This window comes from Myotis davidii, unplaced genomic scaffold (assembly GCF_000327345.1).
Source record: "Myotis davidii unplaced genomic scaffold, ASM32734v1 scaffold436, whole genome shotgun sequence".
Classification (NCBI taxonomy): domain Eukaryota; kingdom Metazoa; phylum Chordata; class Mammalia; order Chiroptera; family Vespertilionidae; genus Myotis; species Myotis davidii.
In genome coordinates, this window is record NW_006292604.1 from 2,776,091 (window position 1) to 2,790,220 (window position 14,130).

General features: G+C 42.2%; 1 protein-coding gene across 1 annotated transcript in view; it reads right to left on the reverse strand.

Annotated features, from left to right (window-relative positions):
• TBC1D9 (TBC1 domain family member 9) overlaps nt 1-14,130 on the reverse strand; it is a 67,963-nt gene that overhangs the window by 30,831 nt on the left and 23,002 nt on the right. The window contains exons 3-6 of the mRNA XM_006766085.2: nt 12,404-12,522; nt 7,315-7,543; nt 6,630-6,891; nt 4,508-4,715 (exon numbers count right to left, since the gene is read on the reverse strand). Coding sequence (XP_006766148.1) covers nt 4,508-4,715; nt 6,630-6,891; nt 7,315-7,543; nt 12,404-12,522 — 818 coding nt within the window. The remainder of the gene's footprint in view (nt 1-4,507; nt 4,716-6,629; nt 6,892-7,314; nt 7,544-12,403; nt 12,523-14,130) is intronic.

Here is a 14,130-nt window from a genome sequence, read left to right on the forward strand (position 1 = left end):
CTGTGGTTCTGGGTGATGTCCGTTCCGTCTTTTAGTTTCACTTTTGAAGTGGTTGTTCGAGGCAGCAAACTCCGGAGTTAACCTATACCGCCATCTTGGTTCTCTCAAGAATCACCTGGGAATCTTTTTAAAATCCCGATTTCTGGGCCTCATCCTCCGGAAATTCTATTTCTTTGTTACTAATGTTGTGGCCCCACCCCATAACAAAGAAACAGAATTTCCGAAGGATGAGGCCCAGCAATCAGGATTTTAAAAAGATTCCCAGGTGATTCTAATGTGCAGCCAAGGTTGAGAACCACTGTCCTAATGGCTTAATTGCAGTGATGCTGACTATATAATTAAAGCTCCCCTTCCCCTCTTCATTCTACTTGCAAGCAGTTTAGGCAGGTCCAACTTTAACCTCTTCATCAGCATTTTCATGTGAAATACACTTTCCTTCAAAGCAGCACTTTAAAAACTTTTCCCTTCCTTTCATGGCTAAAAAACCTATTGGCGCTGCCTAAAATGTTCACAGCCCAAGTGCAAAGTGGCCATGACCAGACTGGGATCCGTCAGGGGACCCACTGCAGGACTGGACGTCTACGTCACGTTCCATAAACGCACACGGTTAGGTATACGTATTCCAAAGGAATCCTCTGCGGTTCCTGGAGCTGCACATAAAACTGTTCTCTTTTCCTGAAAGCAAAGAGGCTAGAGAAGCAGGAAAAACCCTCCTCATCATGAACAGGATTCTCCCATGGCACTTAGGGGAAAAGTTAAACAATGCCTGCTTTTAAAAGACCTATAAAAGCTCACAACAAATTTATTTCTGGGCACCAGGTGTCAGAATTAAGTGACAGACGCCAAGGGAATTAAAGGTTCAAGCTCTGTACCTAACACCCAGAGAGCCATGTGGATCTTGATCAAGTCGAAGAGGAAAGTCCTTTATCTGGCTCGGATCATGAATACAGAAGCAACCAGCAACCCCCAGATAAAACCTATGAATGCTCGCGCAACGTGGGTTACAAAATACTGTCATCAAATGAATTCTAATAGGTTTGCATCCTGTACCTCCAGGAAAGGGTACTGGCTACCTTCGAGTTTTCTACAATTTACTGAAACACATTTTCATTACCTTGGGTTATAAAGTAGACTGGAACTTAATCAAATCTCAGAGTTCAATATGGAACATTCACAGGAAAATTTATGACTAAAAGGAGGGGGGCCTTCATCTGGAATCTCTATCTAATGAGGAATCTGATCAGTTCACTTTATCCTCTGGCTTTGCTGCCTCAGAAGTTTCTTCAAAATCTACAGCAACGTGCCCTAACCAGTTTTGTTCGGTGGTTACAGCATCAGTCTACGGATTGAAGTGTCATGGGTTCGATCCTGGTCGAGGGCACGTACCTTTGCTGCAGGCTCCACCCTTGGCCCCATGCATGCAGAAGGCAGCCAATCAATGTGTCTCTCTCACACTGATGTTTCTCTCTGTGTCTCTCCCTCCCTTCCATTCTGAAATTCAATGGAAAAAATAACCTTGGGTGAGGATTAACAATAAAAAATCTACAGCAACCTTTCTTTATGTCAAGAGAAAATATATTTCTGATGTGCTAAACAAACCTGTGGAGGTAAATTAGCAGCATGGCTTGCCTTAGCCATTACTGTCAGTCACCTTCAGACAAGTAAAAGAAAAAAAAAAAATCTACAGCAACCTGATTCTGTGTAATCATTGACCATCTGTTGATCAGATGTACCTTAAGTCTAGATGTGGAATATACGTTAATAATCTCCAGTCAATTCCTAGTCTAGCTAATGCTAATATGTCCATTCCAAACAGGACTGAACGTTCCCATGGAGGCCCTTGCTAATCCGTCAGCTTAACTCAGTTCCTAAAGGTACACAGTCCACGGAGAGACCACTCTCTACTCAGATTCCGGAAAGAGGGTGGGGACGTGGGAGCCCCACCCCTCAGCTTTGTCATTATCGTTACCAGAAGGTAATAAAAATTACATTAAGTCCTTTGCTTCTTCCATTAGTGAGGGTTAGGGCTCCACTGTTAATATCTCTCCGAGTTTCCCCGGGTTAAGGGAAGAGCACTGCCATTTCACTGAGCTGCATTCCTCCAACCCAAACAGGCTTCATTTCTACACGCTGCCTCCACTGCTGTCCCTGCTCTGATTCACCCCAAAACACGACTGAGCTACCTCTGCCCTACGCCCTGTTCAGAAACTAGCGAGGGGAAGACGGACTGAGAATATCCGTCTCCATTCTCCCAACTCCCCTGGCTCTCATTATTGTATTGTAATCGCACTAACATGTAAACAGAGCTGGCTGGACCCAAACCTTGGCAGATTCTGAACAGGACAGAGCAGATGCCCCAGCAGCGCCTCAGCCCTTCTCGGCTCACTTCCCTCTGGTTCAGAGAATGGTGCCTCGCTCAGATCCACAAACGGCACCGCCTGGTACATTCTTATTCCCAAGATGGCTTTCCCTGGCCATTTCAGGTCGCTCTGCTTTCCTACACTCAGGCAGTACTTGACGAAGAAAATTAAGTTAGAAACAGTTTATTGGCAAAGACGGTAAATGGGCTGGAAAAGCTTTAAAATCCATTTCAGAATCAAATGTAAATACTGTTGAATTACCCATCTCAGAACTCACCACCAACAAAGTATCTTGGCCTCAGAAGGTGTCATAATATCAGTTAGCTCATCCTAGATGTGCCAATTGCCTGACATTTTCCATTCTTTTCAGTCCACCAATTCAGTTTCAAGGACTTTATAATTTAGGGAAAATGATAAATATGATTGGGAGAAAACTAAAAATAATGCGAAGGTCCAATCGTAGGTAACTGAACATATAAACTATATATCCACTGAACGAAATAATATGCAGTCATTAACAATTATATCGCAAAAGAATAGTGATACAGGGAAAAGTTTAAGAAATATACTCGCTGTTAAAGGAAATAAGCAAAAAATAAAAATTCTCTTTGTTTTTTAACTGAATGACATCACTGCTATATACACAACAAAGTAGAGAAGAAACCTGGAGAACAGTACAGCGGAATGTTCACAGCGGTTGTCTTTGAATGGTGGGATGAATTTTGTTTTTTTCCTATTTGTCTATACTTCTACATATTTTCTGTAATGGCGGTGCATTATTCTTAAAAGAAGAAAAATGCTTAAATTATTTTTTAAAAAGAAATGAAGGCAGAGGGAAACGAATCCTTGACTACAGGGAATCTTAACAAAGGGCTCATTTTAATAACCAACGCTTCTAACCACCTTCACTTCTAGAACAGGGTCAGGGGAGGTTGCACGTTTCCAGGTTAGAAACTGCAGGACTGCCAACCCTTGATGCCCTAACCTGGAGCTCCTTGTCAAGCCCAAACCTCAAGCCAGGCTTCCACAGGAGCACCCTGTGCAGACACAACAGAACCCGCCTACACCCACATACAATACGACTGCTTCTTCGTCTTGATTATACATGAGAACCAGCCTGGGACTTGAATACAATGCAGATTCTAGAACTTGCAGAGATTGAGACTGGGCAGATCTGGGCTGGGCTCAGCCCTGACACTTCCAGTGCAGGGCTTTTGGATTCACAACCGAGGCCAGGTCCTTCAGACGAAGCTGCCCTCAGGCTGTGAGCCAGGTGGAATAACTACATTTTCCAGTTTCTGTATCTGATGCTTTGATATCTTGGGGCCTTGCAGACCCTGGTAGGACCACCCTTCCAGAGTCAGGCAATTCCCAGAGACTCACCTGGAACAGGCCTTCCCTCTGCAAGCCAACCCATCCAAAGCCCACAGGCCAACCACCTCCTCTATCCAGCTCTCAGGCTCGAAGTTCACAGGCCCTCATTGCCCTGGGGCCAGATACCAGATAACTAAGAACAGCGCCTACACCCCAGAATCCATTGCGATTATTCAAACCAGCCTGCTTACCCTGCCTCTTCTATTCCTTCCCTTGGAGACCACAATAAAGACTCTGACACACAGTCTCCCCTGCTCCCTTTGCCTGCCTGGTGCTTAGCCAAGTGGTCCCCATGGTCCTTCCCAGTGGGATCTGTGTCTACCTACCTTTCTTTTTTTTATTTTTATTGCACTTTCATTTATTTATTTATTCATTGTTATTGAATATATTGGGGTAACACTGGTTAATAAAATCATATAGGTTTCAGGTATACATTTCTATAATACATCATCTGCATACTGTAGTGTGTGTTCGCCACTCCAAAGATACAATCTATCTTTCAATGGCAGTCACCTCCTGACCCCTGAGCCTCACCAAACCTGAATAAGAATGAGATCTCCATGTAAAACACTATGCTGCCATTGGAAGAACTCTCTCAGGTCCCACCGTCACTTAGATCAATGGCAACACATGAAAGGGTGGTAGGTGCCACCAAAGAATTACGAACATTCACTTACGGTTAAAAGCCAGCCAACTTCTGGTAAATATATTCCTGGTTCACACAGAAAAGTGTCACAACTGAAACTTAGAAATCCATTTCACCTGAGGCTTACCTCCCGCAGTGGGATAATGAGGCTACACAAGTTTTCCTCCTTGCTGGTAAAGCAGATGTAATTTGTGGACACAAACATTTGCCCCAAAATGTGCATTTTGTTAAATGGGGTCCACAGGGTGCAGTCTGTGTGGCCGTCTAATTTCTCATCTTTGGGCAGCCGGAAAAGTGCACGGTACCTCTCACTCTTGGCCCTGGCGTCAAGATCGCTGGAAAGCAATAATAATAATAACTCACATCACGCAAAAGAAATTTTTCAATACCTTTTAAATCAGTGGTTCTCAACCTGTGGGTCGCGACCCCTTTGGGGGTCAAACAACCCTTTCACAGGTGTCGCCTAAGACCATCGGAAAACACATATATAATTACATATTGTTTTTGTGATTAATCATTATGCTTTAATTATGTTCAATTTGTAACAATGAAATTGGGGGTCACCACAACATGAGGAACTGTGTTAAAGGGTCGCGGCATTAGGAAGGTTGAGAACCACTGTTCTAAATGATGCAGCCATGGAGGGTGCCCAGCCCACCTGTCCCCTCCTCGATCTTGCTGGACTTATCCCTAACCTTCTTGGCTTACTATTGGCACTAATGCCAACCTATGACCCAAAGCCATAATAAACTTATCTTTATATAGTTAGATCCCTTCTGTAGTCATTTTATAACCAATATCTGAAAATGTTCAAGAGTCTTAGGAAACTAGGCCTACACAGGAAATACAGTAATTTCTAAAGAGACTGCTACATTTACACATATCCAGAGCCACTTGAGGGGGCGGGGGGTATCTTTTAAGAAAGACCTAACAAGGATGCAAACGAACCTCTTACTAGTAAGTCTGCTGATCTCACTGCCACCCTCCATAGGCAATAAAATGGCCTGAAATACAGGAATAACCCACCTCATGGACAACTAGTTTCCATAGCCTCAGCTGGGTCCTCTGACTACAATCTTTTCCCCTAACTTTCTTCTTCCTGTTCTTCATATAGCTTGTTGAAACCTCTCCCCTCAAGCTCTACCCGACCTTAGCCTCTTGAAGCTAGGTAGGAGCGCCCTCCCTCCACCTCCGAAATTACCTCCATCCCCATTAGTCTTACTTCCTTTCCCTGTCACAAAAGGAGAGGTCTCGGCACACATATTAAAGTTATTGTTTTCTTATACATTTATCTCTGTTCCTCCTGTCCCTGCACCTACCCTCCTCCACCCCTACCTGCACCTACCTTCATCCAAACACTCTTCCCTTCTTAACCTGTATTCAAATCTTCTACATTCTAAAGAGAGCAATGCCCCTCCTTTACTAATGATTTTTTTAAAAGCAGTATATTCTTGCCCAATTCCCTTTCCTTCCTTTCATTTGCTATTTAAACCACTGCAGTAACCCCATTCATCCTCCACCACTCTGTCGAAACATGACTTAAGTCACCAAAGACACTCATTGTGGTGACATCTGTCAGGTTCCAACTACCAGCTGTAAGCCAGGGACTTCCAATTTCATATGTTACAGGTCCAATCCCCAACTAGATGTCCTGCAGGCAACTTGCTGGACAGGATCAGACTGAGCTCTCACATCCCTGCACATCTCATCCCTCTGTCATTCCCCACCTCAGTGTAGGGCAGTTCCATGCCTACAGTCACACTACAGAGCGTTGTTTCCCTCTCTCTCTCTCTCTCTCTAGCTCTGCTCCCATATCCAGACGTCCAGGCTTCTCAGCAGCCTCTCCTCCCCTGTGCCCTGCCACCTTCCAGACAAGGGATGGACTTCCTTCTCTCTGCGCTTTTCCCTCTGCTGGGAACAGCCACCCGACTGAATCTGCAGGGGCAGCTTCCACCACCACTGAGACCCCAGCTCCTCGCAGTCTCCACTGAGAGGCCTTTCCTATCCTCTTCCCATCTTCCCACGTGTGTGCCCACAGGGCCAGGAGAGCTCTGCCAGGTTGTGCGGAGCTGGCCACCTCTGCCTCACTTCCTGCGCTGGGAGTGCTGCAGGCAGCCTTTTCCACTTTGGTATCTCCTCCCAGAAAAGCGTCCGGAACCCCTGAGTTGTTCAGAAAATGTCACAGTTCATGAACAAAGGGATGGGTTTCTTGGTTCCAAAGTCTGTAAGACTCCGTCTCTGGCACCTACCGTTTGAGAGCGGACACTTTTTTAGGAGACTTCTTTTTCAGCTTGGGCAGGGATTGATCTTGCTCGAATCCCTCGTTGTCTAAGAGCTGCCTCATGGCTATGTTGGCGAGCTGCACCATTAACTTGAAGGTCTCGTTGATGTTGAGAAACACAGAGAAGAAATGCTCACTGGACCGTGTGCTCACTTTGATCACGTCGGGCAGGAACAGCGTGGCGCGCTTCTCCAGTTGAGTGATGTCCACCCACCGGATCACCAGCTTCGCTGAGCACAGGGAGCAAGGCTGGGTCAGCACCTGCTCCTTAAAACCCCTCTGAGATACTGCGCCCTCACACCCCAACTCCTGGGTGCCCTGAATTGCTTTGCATCTGTGTGTCCACATCTATTATTGTTTGGTTTGTTACTTGTAAGAGACAAATGCAAACCACATAAATTCCGAGTTCATAATTATTGTCAATTTAAGTCCATGTCTACTAAATTAATTATGCCTTTGGTGAATCTCTATTACTTAATAGACACATTTTTTTTAACAAATATTGAACTGAAAATAATTCATTTATTAAATAGTTAAAAGGCAATGCTGACCCAGTCATAACTATAGATTTATTTTTGGTATGTGGTTTATGAGTTCAGGGCAAACCTCAGTAGAATTTCCTAAGCTTCCCTCTGAAATCCTATACAACTTACCTTCCCTTCCCATAAGAAAAGAATAAAAGCAAAGGTGGTTAATACTGAGGTACATCCAACCCTGACGGGGGACCTTCCCCTTCCAGTAGCTGCAGGAGTAATAGTTGACGAGTTTCTCTTCCTCGGGCATCCCAAACAGCCTGTGGAATTTCACAATGGCCTCTTTAAACTTCTCTGTGTCATCGTCTTCCTTCACATCATTGATTTTGTTATACTCTGCAATGATGCCCTAAGTAGGGATGAAACCAAAGCACACAGCGGTATTACCATGAATAGAGCTGCTGTTTTCTGTACGTTGTACATATTGGAAAGGAAAAAAACAACAATTTCTAAGACGACATTTTTTAGTTGATAAATTTTTTTCAAAGGCAACCCCAAAATTCTAAGCCAATTAACAAGTAGTATTTGTGTACGAAAATACCTTCAAAATAACAATATAGATTGTATTATCTGTTTATTTCTGCTAATCTTTTTCTTAATTTCTTTTAGGTGTATTTATTTTTGGTGCTAATCATTTTGTTAATAAGTTTACTTAGAATAAAACCCATAATTTTATTTTATAAAAGAGGAAATGTAAAGATTTTGATAGTTCTACTGATCTTCCTAGCTGATCATGATAGTTATGCCAAAGGTCAATTTCTGCCTTTCTCAAAAATCAACAAAAATTCATCATGATTGGACAAGGAAGGAAAGACAGACCAGAAGGCATGTCACTACCTGACACGTGGCCACAAACCCACTGTCTCAGGGCCATCAGTAGTATTAGGGAACTTAGAGAAAAGGAGCAAGCAGCCATTTAAACAGAAAAGGGGTGAATATAAGAACAAAAATCAGGTCAGTTGGACAGAAAATGAAATATTTGCACAGCAAGTGACTGGCTAAATCTACTGTCTAATCATTTTAGTAGCTTGAAAGGCCATTTTATTGTTATCCAATTCCTCCATAATTCCCTGTAAACTGGCTTCTACATATATCTGTTGGTAAAGAAAAATAATGCTCCCTCAAATTCCACTTTGCAACATCAAATCCCTCTAACCTCATCTTCATCTTCTCTGATCAAGGTACCACTGGATAGCATGAGCTTTCAAGCATAAAAGTTCTGGGTTCAGATCCCAACAATATCTGTGTGAAGTCGGGCAACCTCTTGGGTTCTCCTTGATGTGACTGAACCTCCATATTGGAAGAACAGAAAATTGCAAATGACTCATACATGGAATTTCTGCCTTTGGGTTCTTATGCTTCCAGTACAGCCTAGATGCTCTCTACAAATTTATCTTCCTAACACTTATTTTGACTACAGAATTCTTAGTATAAGAATCCTGACTGGTTCCCAACTGTTACCAGCCTGAAATCCAAAATTCTAGACCATTCACATTTTTGATCCACTATTGGGCTCTTACCTAAAGTGAGAATAAGGAAGGGAGTGAGGTATAACAAACCAATGATACCCATAGATTTTGAGTGGAAAACATTAAGTTCAGACCCTGCTATCCAAAGATCTACTACCAATCCTCAACTAGATGTCCTGCAGTCTCCACTGAGGAAAGAGAATACTCATTTAAAGTTTAAAAAAGAAAATGTTTTCAAATGAGAAGATTTATGCGGCTATAGCACTGAGAAACATCACTCTGACACGTTCTGGGGTCTAATATGCTCATACAAACAGACCATGCCTTGCCAACTAGTTTCAACTAGTGAGAATAATACTCCCCATGAAGCTACATTCCCAAATCTCCCACCTTTAGGAACAGAGAGGGTCTAGAATGCAGAACCTCTTCTTGGTTTGCTGTAGTTTTCCAGCCAGGTTGACCAGATGATGGAACAAAAGGATAGAATATTTCCTTCCTATATGTTCTACAGGTCACCTGGCTCTAGGCAACAGCTCCACATAACTTTGGAAAATTACTACAATCCAAATGAACAAGGGAGGGACATTGATGGGTAATTCACACAAAAAAGAAAATGAGCTAAGCAAACATGAGAAAGTGTTCAACCTCCTAATCTAAGATAGAAAATTAAAACAGTAAAACACCAACTTTGACCTGTTCAGTTTGAAAAACTATTTAAACAACTATTATAATGCTGAAAGTAAGTAGTGGTGTAATCATACAGGTATTCTAATATACTGACAATATCTACTAAGGCCCATTAAAAATGTTAAACTGCTTACCCCATTAACCAAAGTTTTGTAGTCCATCCCAAAGGAAAAAGCAAAAGCTATCGGAAAAATTATATGAACAAAAGTGTTCAGGGTATTATTGTTTGTGCCAGCCCCCCAACTAATCTAGAAGCCAAGGAGACATCTAAAGAGAGAGATGATAAAGTTGACTAAGGAATAATATTAGTTATTAAAATAACAACTAAAATTTATATAATAATATGTGGTTTATAGTACTAGTCAAAGAAAAAAGACATGATACAAAATTAAATGTATAGTAAGACTACTATTATGATCAAATGCTTATTAGAAATCTAGGAAGAAATACACAAAATATTTCCTATAGTGTTTGACTTATGTTTGGCTCTATAGTTAATTATTACATTCAGAATTTATAAAAGTTAATTAAATCTCAAATAAATTTGTTGGTTCTCTTAATAATTAGACTATTTGTGAAAGCTTAAACATTCATTTACACATGAATGACATTCTTTCACACATAATTGCAGTAATAGCAATTCCTTCCTTCTAATAATTGGTTTCAGGGATATTAAATCTTACATTTTTGATGTAATGAAAATTGTGAAAAGAATAACTACTGGACATAATTAGTCTCTATTTTGTTTTGTTTCTCTTGGCTACTGTCACTTCTAATCTTCTGTGTCTTACAGCTCTTTATCTGTACCTATTTCCCAACGCCAATAACATGAAAAGGTAACTGAGCACCTCAGTGGCTCCTGGAGAGAAGATGCCTCTGTCCCTGGGTTTCCCACATGAGTAGGCTGCCCCTTCCACCCTGCCCCTCCTGCATGATCAAATTAGGGATCCTCAGACCCTCTCCACTTCCATTACTTCCCAGAAATTCAGATACATGACTTAGAAACAAAATAAAGATGTTATAAAATCTGGTTGTTGGCCTAGACGGTTTGGCTCAGTGGATAGAGCGTCGTCACTGAGAGAGAATGTTTCTATCTCTCTCTCCCTCTCCCTTCCTCTCTGAAATCAATAAAAATATATTTTAAAAAAAGAAAAAAAATCTGATTGTTTTTTAATCAATAAAAACTCTCAATTAATCTAGAATAACTTCTTTCTCTAGTCTGGAGTCTGCCATCTCCTCCTAGCTTCACACAGACCGTCTGCAGTGTCTCCCCTTCTCTCACTTTTATTTTCTTCCCTACTCTTCCAATCTCTTTAATAAGGATGGAGAAGAGACACATTATCAATCTCGAGCAGTGATTAAATGCTCACTTTGAGGGGTGGGCGTGGGAGCAAGGAAAAGGTTGATATTATTATATGTGCTCTTGTTCTCCTTGGTCCTCACTAATTTTTTTGTGGTGCAGTTCAATTTTAGTTCTCTCTTCAAAAACATCAGATTCTAAAGAACAAAGAGATTCCATTTGTATGTTTATCCTTCTTTTCCAAAGTATAAAATCACTATGTGTTCGTGTAAAGAAGAAGACATAAAATAAAAATAGGCCATTCTGTGGAAATTTAATGAGAAACACAGTCAAATCAGTTCCTGGAATTCCTCCTTAACCTGGGTAAAAAGAAAGCGGTTTTAATTGTGATTAAAACTCCAGATGTTGCAACAGAAAAAACTGCTAATTTTGACTAAAAAAGGTTAAACTTTGCATGGCAAAAACTATCGTGTGCAAAGTCAAAAGATAAATGACAAACAGAGAAAATATATACAACATACAACATCGATAAAAGGCTAATAACCTTTATGTAAAAAGGACTTTTAAAAATTAAAGAAAAATAAGACCAAAAGCCTCATAGAGAAATAGGTCAAAGACAGAAGAAGCAGACAGTCTACAGTGATATAAAAATGGCCCTTAAACATATGAAGATATTCAATTTCACTCATAAATGAGATAAGTACAAATTAAAACACTAAAATATTTCTCTCCCATCAGACTGGCAAACACTGAGCAGCCTGAGAGTCCACCCTGTTGGTGAAGCCGCATGGAAACAGACACTCCCATTGTTACCGGTGGGAATGAAAGATGGAGGGGGATTTAGCAACATTCAGCAAAGACACATATATTCACCATGTGACCTGGCAATCCCACTTCTACTAGTTTATCTTAAAGATACATCCACAACAATATGAAAATATATATATGTACATGGGTGTGTGGCATTGTTTATAATTGCAAAATATTAGAAAATGCTTAAATGTCCAAGCATAGGAGGGTGGCAGAATTGTCCATGGTGCACACACACAAAATATGCAGCTTCAAAAAAACAAAGAACTAAATGCAACATGGGATCCTGGATTGGGCTGTAAAATAAAAAAGGACATGAATGGAAAGACTGTAAAATCTATAGTTTAGTTAACAACATCATGTTGATGCTAATTTCAGTATTGGTAAATGTATCATGGCTATAGATGATGTTAACGCTTGGGGAAGCTGAGCATAGGGGTCTATGGGAATTCTCTGCTCTATCTTCGCAGCTCTTCTGTAAGTCTAAAAATAATTTCAGCCCAACCAAGGTGGCTTAGTGGTTGAGTGTCAACCCATGAACCAGGCCATAGTTTGATTCCCGGCAAGGAAACACGCCTGGGTTTCGGGATCCATCCCCAATCAGGGCGTGCAGGAGGCAGTTGATCAATGATTCCCTCTCATCATTGATGTGTCTATCTCTTGCTCCCTCTCCCTTCCTCTCTCTGAAATAAATTAAAACATTTAAAAAAATTCAAAATACAAAAGACAACTATTAAAATTAAATACAACAACATATGGACAACTTCTATGTTACGCAGGAGTTAAGTGGAAAAGGGAAATGCAACGGAACATGTCCATGGAGCCTCATGTGTGAAATTAAAGAGAAAGAGGAAAAATACATATTCCTGCCTATTTTTATAACTTTCCGGTTTCACATAATTTCCAATTTAAAAGTTTAACAGCAAAACAAAACATCCCCTACCTGTATTTTTCCTCTCACAAAAGTGGTGATGTCATTCTCATTTTCAAAGATGGACAGTGTCTGCAGCAGATTCTGCTCTAGCCATTCCCAATGTTCAGTGATTTCCTTCCTGGAACCACCTGTATGAATGTAAAAATTATAACAATAATAAGTGCCAGAATTCCAAAGATACCTAAAAGCCAGGATCATGTCTTCAATATTTGATGCCACTGAAGGAGACTACTGTGCCAGCAACTATGTCTTGAAATGATTTCTCTCCTCCAGAGAAACACAGAAGAAGGTGAAAACCCACGAGTAAGGACCATAAGTCTTCACTTAATGTTGGCAATAGGTTCTGCGACTTTAAGCGAAATGAGATACAATGAAACCAGTTTTATCATAGGCTAATTGACATAAAGAATTGAGTTCCTACAAATTCCCATCAGTGTTATAACAACACTAGAGGCCTGGTGCACAAATTAGTGTACGGGTGGGTCCCTCTGGGTGGCCTGCAGAGATTGGGCTGAAACCCGCAGTCCAACGCTGTCTGCAGCTCCTACCGGCTGCTCCCGCTCATCCCGGCCCCACTGTGCCTGCCGCAGGCTCCCAGCCAATCACTCCCGATAGGGAGAGGAGGGAGAGGCTCGAGGTTCACGCTGCCCCAGCAGTGCTCGCCAGCCATGAGCCCTGCACCTGGCACCCTCCTAAGGGGAGTGGCCTGCAGGATCGGGCTGAAACCAGCTCTCCAACATCCCCTGAGGGGTCCTGGATTGCAAGAGGGCACAGGCCAGGTTAAGGGACCCCACCGGTGCACAATCGGGCCGGGGAGGGACCGAGGGAGGGCTCCAGGGCGTGTCCGGCCCATCTTGCTCAGTCCTGATCAGCTAGACCCCAGCAGAAAGCTAACCTACCAGTTGGAGCACCTGCCCCCTGGTGGTCAGTGCACATCATAGTGACTGGTTGACTATCTGCCATCTGGTGGTCAGTAAACGTCATAGCGAGCAGTTGAGCAGCCTTAGCATATCATTAGCATATTATGCTTTGATTGGTTGTTTGGTTGTTCTGCTGTTCGTTCTATTTGCATATTACCCTTTTATTACATAGGATTACTCAAGGAGTGACTGTATTGTCTTCTGGTCAAGTCTGATGAGGTGAGCCCAGAAACTTTCAGGTGACCTTCAGATCAGAAGGCATCAACACGCCCCACATTCACTTTTGTGGATGGGGAGTTTAGCCCTTCCCTCTGTTCTCCCTCCTAGAACCTGCACCTCACAGGGTAACATTGATCTTGTTATGATACTAGGTTGCAATAGTTAAGTCGCAGCAGTATGAGGGCTTTGGTATGATGCCAGGGGAGATCTGATGTAACCACCTCCTATAATGGGCAAAAAATGATCCTCACTTCAATACTGAATGAGATGTAAAAATGGACTATCGCTAGGGAATAGCAGCCTGGATCTCATGAGCTCACGTGCACCGTTGCCTTGTAATGCAATGGATGAGGTCATCCTCACAGCTGCCGACCAAGTCACTGCACTTGGGCCAGCAATAAGAAACATTAAGTCAACTCGCCTGGCAACCCCCAGACTGAAACAACCCTAGCCTTGTAGCATTTGTCACCAGCACTGCTCTCTGCTCACGACCGCTGGCATCATCATAAGCAACAGAACACAAAGATCTCATCTTGAAATGTCGGGACACAAAGAAGTCCTAGCTGTTTAACTGTTGCCCGACTAACACACATTCAG